At 59.0% G+C, this 19,990-nt stretch overlaps 1 protein-coding gene across 1 annotated transcript; it reads right to left on the bottom strand.

Moving 5' to 3' along the window:
• Window positions 1–3,889: 3,889 nt before the first annotated feature.
• Window positions 3,890–19,069, bottom strand: INSRR (insulin receptor related receptor). The gene is made up of 23 exons (XM_036922588.2): window positions 18,883–19,069; window positions 18,494–18,650; window positions 15,328–15,879; window positions 13,867–14,170; window positions 13,631–13,773; window positions 13,267–13,411; window positions 12,144–12,358; window positions 11,760–11,886; window positions 10,184–10,422; window positions 9,632–9,799; window positions 9,347–9,542; window positions 9,130–9,171; window positions 8,840–9,060; window positions 8,480–8,616; window positions 8,234–8,396; window positions 7,947–8,052; window positions 7,307–7,359; window positions 6,894–7,123; window positions 6,279–6,389; window positions 5,987–6,146; window positions 5,477–5,606; window positions 5,227–5,361; window positions 3,890–4,952 (listed from the first exon to the last, which is right to left on the bottom strand). The coding sequence occupies exons 2-23, from the start codon at window positions 18,576–18,578 to the stop codon at window positions 4,709–4,711; spliced, it is 3,906 nt and encodes a 1,301-aa protein (XP_036778483.2). The 5' UTR covers window positions 18,579–18,650; window positions 18,883–19,069; the 3' UTR covers window positions 3,890–4,708.
• Window positions 19,070–19,990: the final 921 nt, after the last annotated feature.

The following is a 19,990-nucleotide window of genomic DNA, read 5'->3' as shown; positions in this document are numbered from 1 at the left end:
AAAGAGGCCACCGCTGCCTCCTTCGCACCCGTGTCCCCACCCATGGAAGGCTCTCTGCAGCCCCACCCTGCGTTTTCCTGCCTGGGCAGTGCCCAGTTTCCACCTGGCTGCCATTTGGGACAAGGATACTGGCTGGACCCTTTCCTCTCTTTCCACACTTCTTGCCTGATCAAGATGTCAACTGGTCAACTGCCATCCTGAGCGCACTCTCTCTTTTCTCTGCCTCCCAGAGAGGAAGAGGCCCTGTCTCATTTTCCTGGGAATCCTTCATAGTGAGAGTTTCTTCCCCACAATCACTATGGCCTTCGGTGCATCATTCACCCATGCCATCTCCCCCTGCTCCACTGCTCTCTCCCTACTCTTGTCCGGCTCTGCAGAAAGACCAGCCTGACACAACCAGAGGGGGGGGGGGTCCTGAGTGGCCCTCTGCTCCCTCAGGGTGGGACCCCCTTCATCACCAGAATGACCAAACAGTCATCCTGCTATTGGTCATGAGTGGGGTGGGGAGACCCAGATGCCCAGAGAGCAAAGGGGCAGGTGGGTAGGAAGCCCTGGGGTGGCCTCCAAGCCCCCGCCACATGTGTAGAGGCTCTGAACCCCTGCCCTGCTGGGCTGTGACCCCCACCCCCACCCCTTGTCTGCTTCTCTGCCTCCTCACTCCCTCTCTAGCACCCCCATCCTCTCCTATCCTCCTCTGTCTGACATCTGAAAATGGCCTCCGTGCTGGGGAGCTGCAGTCCCAGTGTATATGTGTGCCCCTGAGGGTCCTCCCCCTGCCTGTTTAGTCCTAGGATTTCAGGCAACGTCCTTCCCCCAGGAGTGCTGCCTCCCTCTGTCCATCCCCACAGCTTGCTTACCTGGGCCCCTTTCTCTCCTCTCTCCCCCTCTGTGGTAGGGTCCTGCTCAGTCCCAGACTACACGGTTCAGTTGTCCTGCCTTCCCAGGAGCAGAATGAGGAGCATATCTAAGCTGGGGGCAGAATATCTACTGTCAGCCAAGATCCTGGCAGGGGCTACATGTCCTGGCTTTGGAGAAGGGCAAATGCCCCCAAGTTGGGTGACCCAGATATCCAGGCCCGCATTCACCCCACCCCTCACCACATCCACTCTAAACACCAGCCCTGTGGCCCTTCAGGCCTCTTCTCAAAAGCAAGGACATCGAAACTCTCAGCCATGCGGCTGCTTTGGGACCCTAACTTCTCGTCAGGCATGGGGGCAGCTGAGGACTTGCTCTCACGCTCCTGACATGTCCCCTGCGCCGGCTCCACCCCAGCCCCACCAGGCTGGACCCCTGACTCAGCCCACATTCAAGGTCACTTCCCTCACCCTCTCTAGGGATGGGTAGGGCCACCGAGTGTTCACTCACTAGTGGGCCCTTTAGATGAGTGACCCAGAGGGGCTCCTGTGTGTGGCAGGCGACCAGGAGAAGACCCAGGTGTTCAGGCCCCCTGATGCTGGGCAAAGATAAGGAGCAGGCAGACGCGCTGCACACCACTCATCAGCCGCCAAGGGTGGGAGGAAGTCAAAGCTCCCCTTTCCACCCCTGGGGCGGGCAGTGTTGGCCCAAGGGATTGGGCATGGGAGCCTCTGGCTAGAAGAAGAAGGACCTTTGCTGTGGGGTTGCCATGTACTGACACCTCCCTGTCCTAACTCCCATAGAAGGTTGGAGAAGAAACCAAACGGCTCCTGGACTGAGGAGGAGCTTCCACAACATTCTCCATACTGGGCCACGGTCACAGTTTCTTCTCCAGGGATGCCGCCTGGCTGGGCATCTAAGACCTGGTGCCCTGCCGTCCAAGCTCCCTGGGACGTGGAGGGAGCACGGTGTTCTGGGGCTGAGCTCTCGTGCTCTCCTGCCCTGCTCTTCCTCCCACATAGTGGCGGCCAGGAATCACCTTGCCTGTGGCCTTCTGCTCTGTAACAGGAGGCTGGATGAAGAGGAACTGTGAGCAACCCGATTCAGCCTGTCTCCACTGCGGCCGGCTTGGTGGCCAGCTCACCTGACCTTGGACCACATTTACTCTCTGTCCAGGCACCAGGCCCCTCTCTCTGGAGGCCTCTAACTGACCCTCTCCACCCCCTCAAAGCTGCATCAGTGGCCGTGAGTTTGGACGAGGTGGGACATGAGCCGCAGCCTCTAGCATCCCCTTGCCCAGGTGGGGGACTTGTCCTGAAGTCACAGGGACAGTTCCAAGGGGGTGGGTGGCAAACATGTATTGTTTTATGCTAATCTGCTCCACTCCATCCCCTTCCTTTCCTTGCCAACTGCAAGTTATCTTTTTCTGGAGTTTTGCCTGACTCGGAGGGACAGGAGGAAGGCAAAAAGGGTGTTTCTGGATTCTCTGGTCCCTGCAAGTGCCCCTTCCGCCTCTGTGGTGGGTGTCCATCAGTCCTCCCACACCAGCCTATTGTCTGCCTCGAGCTTTCTCTGAGAGAGAAGACACTTCTTCCCTCCACAAAGCTTCCCAGTATAGTCGGGAAGTCCCTTCTGAAGTCTAACCCCCATCTCTCTCCCTACCTTGTTAAATCCACTTCTTTTCTAAGACATGGAAGGCAGCAGAGTTTGTCTTCTAGCATCCGTACATCCTTCTCCGAAAAGTTCTGAGCCAGTGCCTGCCTGCTCATCTTGGGAGGGGGAGCACAGACAGCTTTTTTCTGAAGCCCTGTTTTCTTCCCTTCCCTCAGCGTGTCCACAATCCGGCGGCACTTCCTGAGCACACAATGCCCTGCCCTGGAGCGGGGGTGCATGGGGCGCGAGGAAGGGCCTGGCCGCACTGCTGCTCGCAGGGCCAGGGCCTGTGAGCTTTGCGTGTAGGCGCGTCTCGGGGCTTCGTGTGGATGTGACCTCCCTTCTACTCTGCTGGCGGCCGCTCTGGAACCGGCACCCCAAGGGAAGACTTGCACAACCTCCACCACTTTTTCTCCCACAGCTGTGGTTCCAAAAGTAAACATTAGGGGTCACTGTTGCTTCAGCCATAGATGACGGGGGCGGGGCGGGGCAGGGCACGGCGGTGGACTGGTGGTCCTTGCTGCCCACCGTAACCTGTCGGGACAGTGTAAACTGTGACTGTGATCACAGAGGTGGCCTCACAGAGGCTCATGCGCGCTCCACTCAGGCTGTGCCTTATGATGCTGTGGTTTGCAGAGCGGCTGCTGGAGTGAGCAAGCGTGCTTAGAAGTGCAAACCTCCCCAGATGCAGGGTGTGTGGCAGTGTGTGGCAGCTTGGGAGGCCTGGCGCCGTGAGGACCTGGATGCAGGAAACACTGGTACAGGATGCTAAAGAGCCCCGGGCCATGACCAGTCCTGTCTGCTGCCACCCCCTCAGCAAGGCTTTAAGCCGTTATCTGCAGCTCTTCCCCTTCAAATGCCCACATGGCACCAGCATAAGAGCCTGGAAATGGACTCTCCCGTGCCCCCTTCAACGTGCCTCTAGGGCATCTCTGCTCATGGAATGGCATAACCGAGGGGAGCCAGACACACAGATTCTGATGTGTGTCCCCTGCCTTGGCTGGGGGGCATCTAGCATGGACTGGTGATGTCATCACACACTCCTGCCCCGAACCCTGCATCCTGTCCACTTCAAGTCTGTCCTGTGGTATCCCAGGACATGTCTGCCCAGTGGGAACAGGAAGAGATGACTGAACGATAAGGTGAAGCTGCCTGAGCAGCAGCTGACGGCAGGATTGCCTTGCTCCACTGCCATGGCAACTCCGGCTGCTCAGGCCCTCATGGAGGTGGTGTCTGACTGCAGTGTATTTACCCTGTATCCCTGCCTCAGGGTCACCACCTCAAGTCCCCAAGGAGGGTGGGAGGAAGTTCATCCAGTGTTAACACCATATAGATGGAGAGATAATGGGCTGCCCCGGACCAGGGTACAAACAGACTCGGCATTTATTGTGCCTTCTCCAGTCTTCCCATGAGAGGCAGGGGCGGGGGGGCGCGGCAGGAGGAAGCTAAGCTCTTAAAGCCTTAATAATCCAAGGGTGGGAGGGAGGTGAGGGGAAGAGATCAGGAGAAGGGATGAATCTGCCCCAAGGGAGGCCCCTGGAGAAGAGGAGGGGGGAGCACCAAGCTTTGGGGTCCCTGGGTGCGGCAAAGGCGGGGAACAGGCGTGGGAAGGCCTGCAGGGCCAGGCTGGGAACCCGCTCACCCAGGGCCCTGGCTTCTCCTCACACTACCTGGTGCGTGGGGCAGGGGTGCAGGGCTGTGCGCAGTCGCCAGAAGGGCAGCCAGATGGACACCCCATCCCCAGCACCCCAAACACAGACAGAGAGGGTTCCAGGCCTGATTCAGGCCGCTCATCGGGCTTCAAGTATGTTGATGGCCCCAGGTGTCCACAGGAGACCTGTGGAAGCTGGGTCTCCGCAGGAGAAGCTGAGGGTGGGCTTCTCCAGACCCTGCTTCAGGGGCCGGCAGGCCTTCTCCCTCGTCTGGGTAGGGCTCCTCACTCTTGTCCACATGCTAATCTCTACTCCTGCTGTGACCTTGCTGATACTCTCACGGAGAACCCAGGCTCCTGAGCGCCTCTGCTCTGACATCTGCGTCTCCTGCCGTCTCTGCTGCCCCTGCTCTCTGCCCTACCTTCAACCACCCCTGCCCTGGGCGAGCCTGGGGTGGGGGTGTGAATGTCTGCACGTCTCATGGCCACAGGTCAGGTCCCTGCCCTCCTGCTGGTGAGAGGCCAGTCAGCCCGGGGACGGGGTGCCCCTCAGTGCCCTGGACCCCCATTTTGGGGGTTGCAGTCTGAGGAAGCCCCTTTTGGGGTTGGCACGGAGTCGAGCTCTGTGCTGGCGAGTAGCAGGGAAGCACGGGCCCCCCGGTGCTCTGGGCTGTAATAGAAAGAGAGGAGGCGGAAGGAGGGCTTCAGCTCCTCCCGGACGCTGTCCAGGATGTGGGTGAAGGTTGGGCGCAGGCGCGGGTTCTGCTGCCAGCAGCGGCTCATCAGCTCCTGCCTGGTGGGGCGGGGTTGGGGGCAGGTCAGGGGTCCACAGCCCCCATCTCCTGCCCCGAGAGGGTCAGGCGGTGTGAGGGGGCATCACAGGGGACTGTGTCTGGGAGGGTCACAGGGGAATACATGGGGGTCACAGTGGGGATTTAGAATCAGGGGGCTCAGAGCTGGGGATCAGCGGGAGGAAAGGCCTTAGAGGAGGGGGGCCAGAATCAGGGGCGCAAAGGGCAGGCCTAGACAGGGCAGGGAGGAGGGAAGGGCAGGCTGGGGGGACTCACAGCTGAAGGGGACAGCTCTCCAGCTCCTCCAGGACCCCACCGTCCATGACAAACTTGAGCACCTGCTCGTTGGATAGGCCCTGGTAGGGCTGCTCAGCCAGGGTCACGATCTCCCAGAGTACCACGCCGAAGGACCTGGGGGCCACGTACGAGGGCCTGAGCCCAGCGTCCTGTGTGCTGCCTAGAGCCCCCAGGCCTCCCCTGGAGCCCGCCTCCGCATCCCAAGCCCTCTGCTCCAGCCAGGCCCCACCAGACATCCGAGTGGGTGGTGAAGATTCCATCTTTGAGGGACTCCGGAGCCATCCAGCGCACGGGCAGCAGCCCCTTCCCACCCTTGCGGTAATAGTCTGTCTCATACACGTCTCGAGTCATCCCGAAGTCTGCAAAGCGCGAAGCGGTGGGGTGTCCTGTGTGCTGCCTAGAGCCCCCAGGCCTCCCCTGGAGCCCGCCTCTACATCCCGAGCCCTCTGCTCCGGCCAGGCCCCACCAGACGTCCGAGCCACACACCAGCTCCTGCCCAGGAATACCCCTGCCAACCCTCTCCACCTCCATAGTCTCCAAGAACCCTGGAATGTGAGGGTTCAAAGGACCACAGAGATCACCCCATCCAAGCCCCTCTGCCCTGGACAGGGAGACTGAGATCTAGGGCGGGGGCTATCAAGGACGGAGCTGTGGGCCAGGCCTGGGTCTCCTCATGCCTTGCTTAGGGGGAGTTGCTCTAGTCATCAGGCTGCCCCCACCCGTTTGGCACCCCCTGTACCACCAATCTTGACAGTAAAATCTTGGGACACCATGCAGTTTCGGGCCGCCAGGTCTCGGTGCACAAACTTGTTGGCAGCAAGGTAGGCCATGCCATCTGCAATCTCACCAGCCATCTGGATCATCTCTCCCAGTGCTGGCCGTGGGAGCCCAGGGTTGTTCTGGGGCCAAGAGAGGGGGCTGGTGAAGAAGGAACCTAGAGTGTGAGCTCCCACCCAAGGATTACCCCACAATGGTGCCCAAGTTTTCTCCAACTCCCCAGCCCCTTGGTCAAGGGTCTTCCTGTTTCCTACCTCTGCCTCAGGCCGCAGAGATCGAAGATGGCTCTTGAGGTCCCCACGGGCCATTAACTCCATTATGACCAGAGTCGGCTGGCCCTGAGACACCACACCCAGGAGACGTACCTGGGACGGACGAAGAGTCTGGTTGCAGGGCTACCTTGCTCCCCTTAACCACCTGGCCAAAACCTTGGGGTGCTTTGATCACATCCTGAGCCAGACACCAACCCTGACCCTAACCCCAAACATAACCATAATAACCCTAATCCTGACCTAACAATCAACCCGACTCTAACCCATGACCTCCATCATATCTATTACTCCAGTCTTCGTGACCAGCCCAACTCTGACCTTGATGCCAGTCATGATCCTAATAATGATCTGGACACTCAATACTGACCCCCACCATGACTGATTTCAGCCATAGCCACAGTTCCACTGTGGCCCTACCTTGACCCTGTTTTGACTCTAACCACAACCATGACCTTTACCCCAATTAGGATCCTAACCAGAGTCTCAACTCTGACCTTGATGGTCCACTGACCTCATCTCTGACCCTGTCTTTCCTATCCCATGACCTTCACCCCAGTTATGACCCCACCCTGGCAATGCCCCCTGGTGTTCCCTTACCACATGGTGACACTTGAATGCCTTCATGACAGAGGCTTCCTTGAGGAACTCGATGCGTTCTCGTGGGCTGGCCAGCTCATTCACAGTCTTCAGGGCCACAGGCGTGGACTCCTCTCCAACCTCAAGTCCTTGTGCCAGCCCCTCATAGACCATCCCGAAGGAGCCCTGGCCCAGTTCCCGGATGATGGAGATCTGCTCCCGAGGCACTTCCCACTCGTCAGGGATGTACACTGAGAGGAGGCAGGGGTCACGAGGCAAGGATGCTGCTCTCTGCCACGTCCCCACCCACTTCTCCCTTCTTCCGAAGGGCTGGGATCTGAGGCTGACTTGTCCAAGAGGGTCTCCTGGAGGTCTGCCTCTCCTCCCCTCCTGCCTCCTTTTCCCACATCACCTGTTCATCCACCCAGACCTACTTTCAGAAGCGCTGAAGTACTCAGGATTCACAGAGGCATACAGAGTGCTGTTCCTACAATGGGAGGTGAGGGGGTCAGGCTGGAAGGGTTCTCAGGAAGGAAGGAGCAACATCAGAGGACAAGGAGCAGAGACACTGCACGGAGAAGGGAAGTTACTGACCATACCCCCAGCCTCAATCAGGGAAACCCCTGGGGAGCCCCAAGCACTTTCCAAGAGGGGCTCCTGCCTCCTCAGCCAGTCCTTAGAACCCAGCCCATCAAAGGCTTGCCCCTGCTGCCATCTTATATTCAGTCCAGGAGGACTGGCTTCTAGTATCCTAGGACACATCCTGAGGTCTCCTGACTTTCTCTCTGTTCTCAGGCTGAGTGTGGTGACCAGCAGGCCCAGTGCGCCCAGACTGAGGGGTTTCCCTTGATGTGGTACTTTCACTGCTCAAGTCAGTAGAGTCCCAGGCCAGCCAGGGTGAGCTGGTCACCCTAACTGGAAAGCATGTCTCCTCCATGCCTCCCCCAGGAGAAGAATTGTTACTTCTAAGGAAGTCCATTCTCCTGTCATACCTACCACCCCCTGAATAAAGTGACCTCACTCTGAGGGCTCAGGGAGAAAAGGGGTTTGGGAACCGGTGGGTCTTGACATCACCTCTTCTTGCTGTAGAAGAAACCGAGGGCAGCAAGAACGATGAGCAGCATGAGCCCCACGGGGGTGACGGTGAGAAGGACATGCAGCCCCCCGGAGTCCTCCTCCTCTGGTGGTCAGAGGGCAGGGTCACAGAGCAGAGGAGAGAAGACACTTCTCTTTTCAGAGTGGGAGGTGAGGACGGGGGAGGGAGACGGGGGAGGAACCTGTGGCTTCCACAGTGGGAGATGCGACTGGGGTCCCAAGTGGGGCTGCTGGGGAGTGAGGCCTGGGACTGAAGCTGTGTGTACCTGGGCCAGGGATGTAGAAAGCCACACTGTCCGTCCAGGAGCCGTTGCCAGCCAGTGAGGTTGCCCGAACTCTGGCAGAATAGTTTCCAGGGGGCAAGAGGGCCAGGTGGACGCCCCCAGACTTGGCGTATCTCAGGCGGGACACACACAGCACTGTGGCCTCCTGAGGGCAACACAGAGCAGCAGGCTGGGAAGAAGATGCAGGCGCAAGGTGGGGCTGGGGTGGGGGTCCCCTGGTGTACCTACCTCTCCCAAGCGGCGGTACTTGATTTCGTATTTGAGGATGAGGCCGTTGGGGTCTGGCGGCTCCAGCCAGCGCAGGAGGACACTGCTTTTGCTGGCTGCCTCCCAGGCCACCTTCCCTGGGATGCCGTCGGCTTCTCCTGTGGGAGAGGGCACCAGGCAGCCCCTGACACAAGTATTTCCTGTCAGCTTCATGTTCAAACCCAAAGGCCAACTGGGAGGTTTGAGGAAGCTCTGGGATTATGGGAACTGGGTGGGGGAGTGAAGGAAGGTCCTGGGGTCAGCGAGAGGTCAAACTCGCCAGGGAGCACAAGTTGGGTAGCGTCGGTGGGGTCCGTGGTGGTGGTGGAGGGGGTCACTTACTGTGGGGCATGGTGCGCGCAAAGACAAAGGTGGCCGCGCTGCAGCCCACGGTATGCGCCGCGTGGTTGCAGGCATGGATGTCGATCCGGTATTCCGTGAAGTGGCGCAGGCCGCTCAGCACCGCTCGCTCCCGGGGCACTTTATCCTCCTGAATCTCGAAATCCGAGCTGTTCCCGCCAAGCCGGAGGGTCCCGGTGGCCCGGCGGTGCCTGCCTGCGTCCCTGGGGAGGGCATGCGTCAGAGCCACGGCCCCGCCCCGGGAGTCCCTCCCGGGAGCCCCGCGCGCTCACCTTTGAGGGCTCTTATTGATGGACGTCACCTTCCAAGGGGATCTGGGGAGACCAGGGAGGGCACTGTCAGGCCCTCCCGGAACGCGTTCCTGTGCCCTCTGCAGCCCCCAAACTCATCCGCAAACCAGGCCCCGCCCACACAAGGATAGGCCCCGCCCACAACCCCCCAAGACCCACCCCTCACAGGCCCGCCCCTCCAGCGTGCCCGGGAGCGCACTTGGGGATGGTGATGGCGTTGTGTAGAAAGTTTTCAAACTTCTTCTGGAACGAGGCCTCTTGCGCCTCAAGCGGCGGCAGGACCTGCCCAGGAGGTGGGTGCTGACAAGGACAGCAGCCGGGCTCCATCTCGGTCTCGAGCTCCCCGTCTTCGCGGTCGAAGCGGGGGTCGTTGTTGCTGGTGGGCAGCCGCAAGCCTGGCGCCATGGCGGCGAAGGAAGTTAGACTGGTGGCACCCTAGGTCCGGCCCCCCAACCCCTCAAGCCCGCGCCTCTCCCTTGCGTACCCCGGTGGCAGTAGTCATTGAGGTAGAGGTCGCCGTCTTCTGCCAGACGCTGCCACAGCACCAGGTAGTAGGTGATGTTCCCGTTGCGCTGGGTTGGTGGCTTCCATCGCACCAGCAGGTGGGAGGAGGAGTTGGACGTGGAAATCACATCCTGGGGCACTGTGGGCGCTGGGGGTGTGAGAAGGGTACAACGGAGGGGTCATGGATCCCCCTTTCAAACACTGGTAAGAGGCTCCTCTCTCTGGGGTCCAACCAACCTCCCCGCCTTCTCGGGAGGAATTGGTGACCCTCAACCTCCCCTTCCTAGAACTCAGCATTTTGTCCTTCCCATGTCCCCCCCAAGCCCTGAAGTGGCTGTTATTCTGTCTGCACTCTCCCACCGGCAGCCTCCCCTAAGACCTAGGCAGATGCCCCTTACTCCTTCCAGGACCCAAACGTCTGACCTTTCCATCTCTGTGGGCCAGGTGTTCAGTGACCCAGCTTCTCTCTTTCTGGTGCTGGGGTTCCCTCACAGGCATCTAGCTCCCACCCCCTTCAAAGGCTTCAGCCTACCCGCAGGCAGGGTTCGGAGGTAGACGATGGGGCTCTGGGCTCCTTGGTGGGGACTGTCCTCGGCAGTGGTCAGCGTGATGGCCCGCACAAACACTGCATACTGTGTCCAGGGCTTGAGGGGGACTAGGGTCACCCCTGGCTCCTGGGTTCGGCTTAGGGGCAGCTCCACATCTAACAGGTTCCAGCTCTGGGTCTCACAGGCATCTGGACCTACGTGCTCCGTGGCATTCTGGAATGGGCTGAACACCCCACCCCTGGAGCTGAGGGGTGGCTCAGCCCCACCCCGTTTCTATCACCCCACCTCCTTTCTGCATCAGCCTAAGACTGCCATTGTCATTCTTCTTCCAGTATGCATGAGGGCATCCAGAGGAAGGTTCAGGACCGATGTCTTGTGGACATGACACACCGAGTGGGTCTGCTCTGGCTGGAATTGAGCCAGGATCCATAGTACATGTCCCTGAGGGAGCACGGCCACAGCCACAGTCGTGATGTTGGGGGAGCTTCCTAAAGGACCTCTAAGATTCTCTACCTTTTAGTCCAGAGGCAGCTTGGGTATAGTTGTGCGGACTGTCAGCTGCACAAGCCAGGGGGTTGCATGTACATTGCAGTTCACCTCAGTGCTCCCCAAAGACCAGAAGATCCAGCACTACCTGGGAGCTTGTTAGTAATGCAGATTCATGGGCCCCACCCAGGACTAACTGAATCAGGATCTATGAGAGTGGGGCCCAGGAATCGGTCTTTAACAAACTCTCCAGCTCCTCATGCTAGAGACCTTCACCTGCCACTGAGGCATCAGAGAGCCTTGGCCGTTTGAGCAGGCCTCCCACCACTGACTTCCCTCCTTTACTCCCAGGCCAGGCCCTGTGCTAGTGGCCAGCCAACACCTCTCAACTGTACTTTACAAGCTATGCTTCCAAGCCAGGTGCTTCCATCTTCGGTCTACCATAGAGGCAGGTACTACTCACTCCTGCCCTCCCAGCCTGCCATTCCAAATCCATCTCTCTCCTCCGAGGATTTCTATTTTTGATCCCTAGCCATGCTTCTGCAGAAGTCCTTCTTGTGGTCTAACCACTATGCCTCCTGCTATGGTCAGTACACACCCTCCAAAGAAAAGAGCAGTCCGTCCTTGGCGGTCCCTGCCCTCTCCCTTCCTCAGGCTTTAATGAGATGCTGGCAAAGCTGCACATAAAACTGGCCAAATTAGTGGGTACTGCCCAAACCGCTGCTGGGGCAGGAGCCTGTGGTCAGTGCAGAGCATTAGCATAGTGAATTGAACTTTAATTATCCAAGCCTTCCCAGCGGGGCGCCTCTCCTGGGCTCTCAGAAGCCCTGGCCGTCCCCTCCATTGCTCTGGGTGAGCTGAAACGGAGGCACGAAGGGATGAAGAAGGCGAGGGAGGACAGCCGGACGTGGGCCCTGTAAAGGAGTGCGACCTGGGGCCTGGCTTCCCGGCTCTCCACAGCGCCGCGGGGCTCTGTCCCCACCTGCGGGCCCTGGTGAAGGGACTGGCCTAGTCGGGTCCCGGCCCCGCCCCGATCCGGCCCCGCCCCGAGGCGGCCGGGACCCCGGCACTCACGACTCCTTGTAGTACACGATGAAGCTGAGTAGGTCGCGGGCCTCCAGCGGCTCGTAGCGCTCCCAGCGCAGCAAGATGCGGTCCGTCTCCGTCACGTTGGACACGAAGCGCAGGGTGCGAGTCTGGCCTGGGCGGGGCGCGGGGCCAACACCTGCTTTCAGACGCTTTTGCCACCCGCTTGAGCCGCCTACTTGCAAGCTCCCACCCCCAGCGCGGCCTCTGAGAACTTGTCTCATCGCTCCCCTGAAGCGCCCCTCCCATCCGCGTGCGTGTCCGGTGTGTGTCAGTGTGCGTGCATGTCTGCGTGCGCGCGAGTCTGGGTGTTTCTTGGGTTGTCACTGCGAGTGTGCGCGCTCTCTCCAGGGTTGGGGTGTCGGGCCTCACAGGCGGCGCGGTCTCCGTTGGTGCGGGGGTTGATCTCGGCCTTGTTTTGCCGTCCTCGAGTGCCGGTCACCTCCTCCAAGCGGTAGATGTGCTCCAAGCAGAGGCGTGGGTTGAAGGCGAAGTAGATCTTGCCAACCGGAATCCTGAGCCCCGTTGCCACCCAGGACCCCAGCTGCTCTAGGTTCTGGTTGTCCAGCACGTACAGAGTGTAGTTCCTGGGGGAGGCCAGGGGACCTTTCTCTGCACAGGAGGCGGAGGCAAGGGAGTGGGGAAGGGGGTGCCTTATGTGTGCCTCCTGTGGGGGCGGTGCGAGAAGGGGAGCCCAGGGGAAGAGGGGCACTCAGCAGCCCACTCACCCCGGATTAGCTTAAACAGCCCTCACAGGGCACTGGTACACACCCACTCAGTGCCATAACCAGGAGGGTGATGTCTGCCAAGCCACCCACACACTCTGTGTGTTTTCTTCATCAGTGAAATGGGGTTTCACTGCCTCTCTCCTTCAATCATCTCACATTAATTGAGCACCTGCTATGTGCCAGGCTCTGTCCTGGCAACCGGGACACAGGGAGGAGAACTCAGGCACTCAGCTTGGGGCTATGCCTCTTCAGCCTGAGGGTGGGCATGGTGGGGGTGTGCATGGCAGTGTGCCAGGAGACAGGAGAAACAACGTGGCTGGATGGTAATTTAAAATATTCTCTTTATTTTGAAAAATTCTAGCTATATTACCAGGAGGCCTTGACTGGCAGGTGGTAGAAATGGGTTTTTAACCCAGGCAGTGCATGCAGTCTTCTCTGCAGCTGATACGGGCAGATGAAAACAATTTTAGCCAACCTATATAGAGTTAAATGTCACTATATATTGTGTTCCAGGCACTGTGTTAAGTGCTTTACACACAATAACTAGCATATTCACAACAGCCCTAAGAAATAGGTAGTGTTATATTAACCCCATTTCACAGATGAGAAAATTGAGGACCAGAGACGTTAAGTAAACTACCCAAAGTTAAATAGCTAGTAAGTGGCAGAGCTGACTCCAGAGCCCAGGCTCTTCACTGCTGTTTGTGCAGTCTGGGAGATGAGATGTGATAGAGGAGCTGGACAGAGACTTGTCTCTGACCCCTTACCCATCCACCATGGCGTCCCCCCGGATTAGCTTGAGATTCTTGAAAAAGCCCAGGGACACAAGGGCAAAGGAGTGCTTGATTTTGAGGAAGCCGGTGATGGTCTCTACCAGCCCCAGGCTTCGCTGCAGCTCCAGCTCCAGGTTGTCTGAGGATGGGGAAGGCATGGCTGGAGCAGGGCTAGGGAAAGTGATGGGTCCGTAGGGCGGGAGGGGGGTGCTGAGTGGGGGTCCAGGGAAGGGAGGTCCACCAGGCTGGGATCTAGGGTGTTGAAAAGCAGTGCTTTTAGCTGGGTCATTGTAAGAGGCGTGGCTGGGAGGAGGGGTGTGGCCAGGAGGAGAGGTGTGGCCCCGAGGGAGTTACTAACAGCCCTGGCGAAGATTGAGGATGAGGCTCCCCTCCACATGGGTGCAGCCCACCAGATCCTGTGCCGCCTGGACCGAGTCGATGGTCTTGGTGCCCACCTTGCACTCTTTGGGGCATAGCCCCTCACACTTGTGGCAGAATATGCTAGCAGGGGCAAGTGGAGGGTGTGGCATGAGCCTTGGACCAGTGCGGGTTTCCTCACTGCTCCAAGGGTGACCCCACCCATCCTACACTCACCTGCTGCCATTACGGGTGAAGCCTGGAGGGCACTGGGCCAGGCAACTGCCCTGGTGGATGCCAAAGGTGGAGGTGCGGCCCGGCACAGAGCGCAGGCTGGCGCAGAGCTCGGCTGTGACACAGCGCCAGGACTCATGCTGGTAGGTGCCTGCAGGGCAGGTCCTGTGGCAGGCGCCCTGGAAGTAGAGGTGGCGGCAGGCAACGCAGGCACGGGGATCTTCTGGCCGGCTGCAGCCCCCCAGGCATTCAGTGTGGCAGCACTCATGCCCAATGGTGCAGGTCAGCCCATGGGGACAGGGGCACACTGTGGGCGGAGTGCTGGGTTAGACCTTACTGCTCCTTGGTCCTGGCTCTGCGCCCGCCTGCTAGGACGACACTCAGTCTGCACCAACATCCCTCCCATTCAGATGACACTGGTTGCCAACTGTGTTTTCCTCAGACAGGGGCTCTTGAGGACAAGAACCGTGACCCCTCTCTGTGGCTCCCCACAGAGACACAGTGCCTAGCCAGGGGTGTCAAAACTCAGGACAGAGGGTGACCTGTCCATCAGGAATGCTGCTCCCCAGCCCGCTGCCCTGTCTAGGCCTGCTGCCCAGATCATTGCTGGGCATGGTGCCAGGATGAAGCAGCCAGCTTCCCCTGAGCAGCCTGGCCCAGTGCAAGGTGTGCCTGGGCATATGTGGAAGACGGGCCACCACTGGTTATTTCATCCATTGCCCCTACCCATACCTCCTTCTCTGTCAGCTCTCTGCCCTGGGCAGGAGGTGGCCCCAAACAGCAGTGGGTGGGCTTGGGGCTGGAGGCCCAGTGGCCTGGGAACTCTACACAGTGGCAGCTGGATGGCCGTGGGAGCAATGTGTGTGGTGAGGGTCAGCCAGGCTGTGCTGACACTATACACAAGAGAGGGCGAGCAGCAGCTGTGTTTACAGCCAACAGGGAGGCCTCGGGGAGGTGGGAACCCAGTGGATACAGCAGGAGTCTGGTTACTCTCCTGCCCTGTGAGGCACTGGGGTGAGGGGAGCCGACCTCCAGGAGCTGTGTGGAAAGAGCCCCAGGTTGGGGGACCTCAGATCTGCTCCCAGCCTCTGAAAACTCTTCTTTCCCTCCCTAAAGCTTTCACTTCCTCCTCCAGTCTCCCTGCCAATGCCACCTCCCTTTTCTCCACTTTGCTCCTTCCATTTCTTCACCATGCACCTGTCCTTTACTCCCTCTGTGCCTGCCCGGTGTTCTCTTGTGCCCACCTCCTGGGCTGCCTTATGCTACATCAATTATTTGACTTTTCTGAGCCTCAGTTGCCTCATCTGCAAGCAGGAATAGCAGTAGTAGCTGCCTCAGCTGATGAGTGAGGAATAAAATAAACAGTGGTGGCTAAGTGCTGACCCACACCGTCCTGTGGCCATTCGGCCCCATCTGACCCTGTCCTCCCTGCACCGTCCAATCGTGTTCTGTGCCAGTGCCCACCTCTCTGGCAGTGACTGGAGGTCCAGCACCTGTAGTCAGTGTGTCCACCAAAGGTGGTCCTGGCGCAGGGCTCGCCGGTGGCACCCAGCACGCCGGGGCACACATCTGCACACTCCTCACCCAGCTTGTTGCCCACGATGTGGTTGGCACCAGGTGAAGGCTGCAGCAGGCCCCAGTCAATGGTGGAGAGGTGGCAGAGTTCCTGGTTCTTCTCCACGCGCACGGCCCCACGCAGCACGGCCCCCAGCCCCGGCAGCCCCACATCCCGCAGGTGCGGCATCTCGAAGATGACCAGCGCGTAGCCCAGGAAGAGGCGGGCCCCGCGGATGACCGCTAGGTTGGGGAAGAGGTCACGAAGGCTCTCCAGGCCATAGACACGGAAGAGCAGCAAGTAGTCGGTGACCTGAGTGAGGCGCGGGAAGCTGAGGCCATGAAAGTCTTCGCCCGTGGCTGTGAACATGAGTAGGATCTGCAGGTGGCCCTCCACCACACTGCAGTTCTCCAGCCGCCGCAGCTCGGCCACCTCTGAACGGATATCCAGGCTGGGGCACACTGCGGGCATAAGTGGCAGGCAGGCAGCTATCAGTACAGCTTGAGCCGAGCACGGCATGGCCTCCGGGAGGCTTGAGGGAGGGGACCACACGAGGAACCCGACGCTAAGTGGGGCGGGGCCCTGCTGTGGGTGACCTTCTCCCAGGGCCTTAGCGCCCTCCTTGGCAGCTTGAAGGATCTCTATCAGATACGCCAAGAAGGCAAAAGTGAGCTCCTGACCTTCCCTCCCAAACCCACTTCCTTCCCAGTCGATCGCCACGTCATTCAAATCTAAGGCCATCTTTGACGCCTTTCCTTCTCCCACCCCCACACCCTGTGGGCTCTATCTTTAAAATATCTCCAGAATCCAACCACTGGCCACCACGTTCACTGCTTGCACCATCATCTTCTCCTGGATTTACAGTAACAGCCTTCCAAACGGTCTCCCCATTTCCATCCTCATCCCCATTTTGGCCTATTCGCCACTGTATAGCCAGGGTGATCTTTAACGAATTGGTCACGTTCCTCCACTGCTCAAGACTCCCTGATGGCCCGCATCTCAGTGATTTAAAGCCAAAGTCCTTAACACAGCCTAGAAGGCCTCTGCAACCCCTCCAGCTTCATCCTCTTCCTCTCTCTTCATCAGCCACATTGACCTCTTTGCTGTTCCTCAAACAAGCCAGCCAAGCCTCTGCTTTGAGGTCTTTGTACCTTCTGTTCCTGTTGGCTAGAGCATTCTTCCCTTTAAATGCTTCCCTCACCTTTCAGTCTTGGCTCAAATGTCACATTCTCAATGATGCCCCCCTCTCTGACCATCTTACTGAAAATGGCGACACTCCCTACCCTGCTTCCTACTTAATTTTTCCCCATAATTCCTAATGCTGGCTAATATATTATTTTTTAAGCTCCAGAAGGGCAGGGATCTTTGTGAAATTCAGTGGTGCCTGGTATTGTGCCTGGCACAAAATTGGCACTCAATAAATATTTCATGAATGGATGAATCCTGTCAATGGCAAGCAGCAGTCTGAACTTCATATACTCTGCTTCTCTCCCAGGTCTATGGGGGCTAAATGCCTGCATTTGTTTACTCTCAAAGGGACATTACATGGCTCCCCACTGTGCAAGATTCGAGTCTGAATTCTTCAGCTGCCATTCCAGTCCTGATAACCTCTCCAGCTTCTACTCTCTCTCTTCCTACCTAGTCCTCCAGCAACACCACAAAGGTCACATGTACCCAGGCCCATCCTCTGATGGCTAAAAGGGGGGTGGGCAAGAAAGGCTGGCCCCCTGGACTTACTTCACACCTTCTCCCTGTTGTCACTAATGGCCCTCAAGCTTGGCTCTGCCTGGCAGTTCTGTGTGTGTGTGTGTGTGTCTGAACGCACACAGGTACACTGTGCTGTGCGCACACACAAAGGAGAGGGACGGAGAATGAGAAAACACTTCTAGCCCTCCAGGCGAAAGGCCAATCAGCCTCTGCAAGGCAGATGGGGGTTCTCTCAAGCACCCGCATGCCACTTCCCATCATGCCCCTGCCTTTCTAGGGCTCCCCTGATGGGAGTCATTTGGAAAAACAAATCTGCAGCCTTCACAGATTAACCCCTGCCTGCCTCCCCTTGGGACATGACCCTGGGCAGAGCTGGACTGGGAACAGACATCTGGGTCCCCTGACCAAACACCAAGTCCCCCTGCCCCCACCCAGGGACGTGCTCCTGTCCTGACAACCATGCTCCTGGCTGGCATCTGCTGTGCCCAGTCCTGGCACAGCAGGGGAGCTGGGGAGGAGGTGAGGGGCTAGGCCTCACAAATGGTGCCTCTGTGACTAGCACTCATCAGGGGACCCCCTACCCCAGCCTGTTTGCATCACTCCTCTATCTCTATAGGGAAGGGAGACTGCCCTACCCCTGGAAGTCCCCAGTCCCCTATCATGGGACCTCTCAGGCAAGCACAGGTTACTTAGGGAAAAGGGACATCTCTCAATCCTTCCCCTTTTGAATCACCCACCCTCAGCTTTTTTCCCCTCTTCTCACCAAGCCCCCAGCACCCCCAGAAGGGTCCCCCTCACCCCAAACCTTATGCATGGGAAATGTCTAGTCTGGGGCACTAACGAGTGAGCCTCTACCCCAGTGGCTGGGCCCTGAGAGTCGGGAGGAGGGACAGGGCTCTGGAGGCAGAGCTCAGGACTCAGTCTAGCTTGACCTCTCAATTCCCTGAGCCTCGGTTTCCTTGTCTGCACAATGGGTCCAGTTACTTAATGGTGTCTAATTCTCAGCTAGTCATCTCATGCTTTCCCCTTCCCATTCAGGGGCCCTAGAAATGACCTCTAAGTCTCCTCCGCACCCTGTTTTGGTTCTCATTCAAGCTTTACCGCTATCACAGTTTCACTAGCTGGAATGCAAGACATCTATTCGACCCTCTGTTTCAAGGAATGTTTCTCACCTCCAGGGAACTGAGGGGGAGACGCCCTGTGTGGGGAGCTAGCTGCTCTTCCTGATGGGAAATCCAGCCGAGAGCTCACCCCAGTCTTCCCCTTGCAGTAGGTAAATAGATGAGTTCTGGCTGGAGGCTCAGTGGTTTGGTCTCCCAGATGGCTGGGAGGGAGAAGGGGCTCCAGGAGGCGGTGCTGGGGACTCACCCTGTAGCGTGTCCAGGCCAAATTCCAAGGAGAAGAGGGTCACAAACAGGCATGCTACCCTTGGCCACAGACTGGGCACTGCCATTGTCCCAGCCCCGCCTTGTGCCCTCTCCTGGCTCTCCAGACGGCTCCAGTGAGAAGAAGAGTCGGACAGGCCCTAAGGGACAGAGATCAGGCTGCCCAGGAGAGCAGAAGGGTGGGGCAGAGCTGCAAGGAATCCCCCACGGAGATGGCAGGAGACAGAAAGAAGGAATGAGAACCGCAGAGACACAAAGACTGACAGGCAGCTGCAGAGGACTCAGACTGAACCCAGGGACAGAGAGACGAGGACGGAGATGCAGAGAGCGGCAGGGAGAGACTCAGAGGGGCCTCCAGAGGGAGAAAGTTACACAGGGTGCTGAGCAGAAGGCAGCCCAAGAGCTGAAGCTCGGGGTGCCAAGAAGAGCAGGGAGGTCGCCGGGCTCGCGGGATTCGCAGGGAAGTCTCTCCGATCCCTGGGAGTCAGGCCGGCGGGCCTCGCTGCCTCTAGGGGCGCCACGCGGGGCCGCGCCCAGCTCCAGCCCTCCCCGCCCCAAGAACAAACGCACTGGTTTGCTGGGACCTCTCAGTTCTCTCCGCCCCTCCCGCCAAGCCAAAATATTTAGCCTGACAACTGAGGGGGTGTACAGGTCTGTTGGGGAAATAAGGCCGAAATACAGGGGGATGGTAGGCCAAGAACCCACCCCGCTGCGGCTGGGGTGGGTCCCCCCGCAGACTTCTCCCGAGTGGGGCCGCACGGCCGGCAGGAGCGGCGGCGGCGGCCGGGTGCTCCAGGGAGAGGGGTCTCTAGGTTCAGCCACCCCGCGCCGGACGCCTGCGGGCGACCTCTGGCAGCCGGGACTCGGCGGAGCGAACTTGCTAAAACCTGGCGCGAACGCGAACTGGGTCTCCTGGCCATTCAAGCCTTTCGCCTCTCGGAGCCCATCTCAGCCTCCCAAGAGGCCCCCCCCCACGTCCGCTATCGGGCACCGGGCTCAGTCCCAACCACGTCCGTTGGTTCCAACCAAGATCCCAGTGGAGGTGGCACTGTGTGGGGTCCCGCCTCTGTCCGGTCACCCTTCTGAATGCAGGCTGCTCGGTGCGTCTATCTGTCCGTCTCTATCTTGGGAATTGGAGGACAGTCGGTGCTGGGGCCCTGACAGGGAGGACAGCCGCGAGCCTCTCGGAGAGCTTCCTTCACTCGCTCCCTAGGCCCCTTGTCTACCCGCGACCTCCAAGAATCCCTTCTCCAGGACCCCTCTTCTTCTCTCTCCAACTTGAGACGGGGGGGCTCCTGCGGCCACAAAGCCCGCGAGATGGGAGAGGCTGGGACTTGCCCTCTGGCGGGTGCTGGGGATCCCGGGGCTTTCTGGCTGCGCGGCCTCCTAGCACCGACGGGTCCCCAGCTCCACCCGCGGGCGGCTCCCGAGTCCGAGGAGCTAAGAGAAGATCTATTAATTTCTCCGCGCAGAAATCGAT

Source organism: Manis pentadactyla, chromosome 19, assembly GCF_030020395.1.
Source record: "Manis pentadactyla isolate mManPen7 chromosome 19, mManPen7.hap1, whole genome shotgun sequence".
NCBI classification, from domain to species: domain Eukaryota; kingdom Metazoa; phylum Chordata; class Mammalia; order Pholidota; family Manidae; genus Manis; species Manis pentadactyla.
This window is presented reverse-complemented; position numbering and strand designations above follow the sequence as displayed.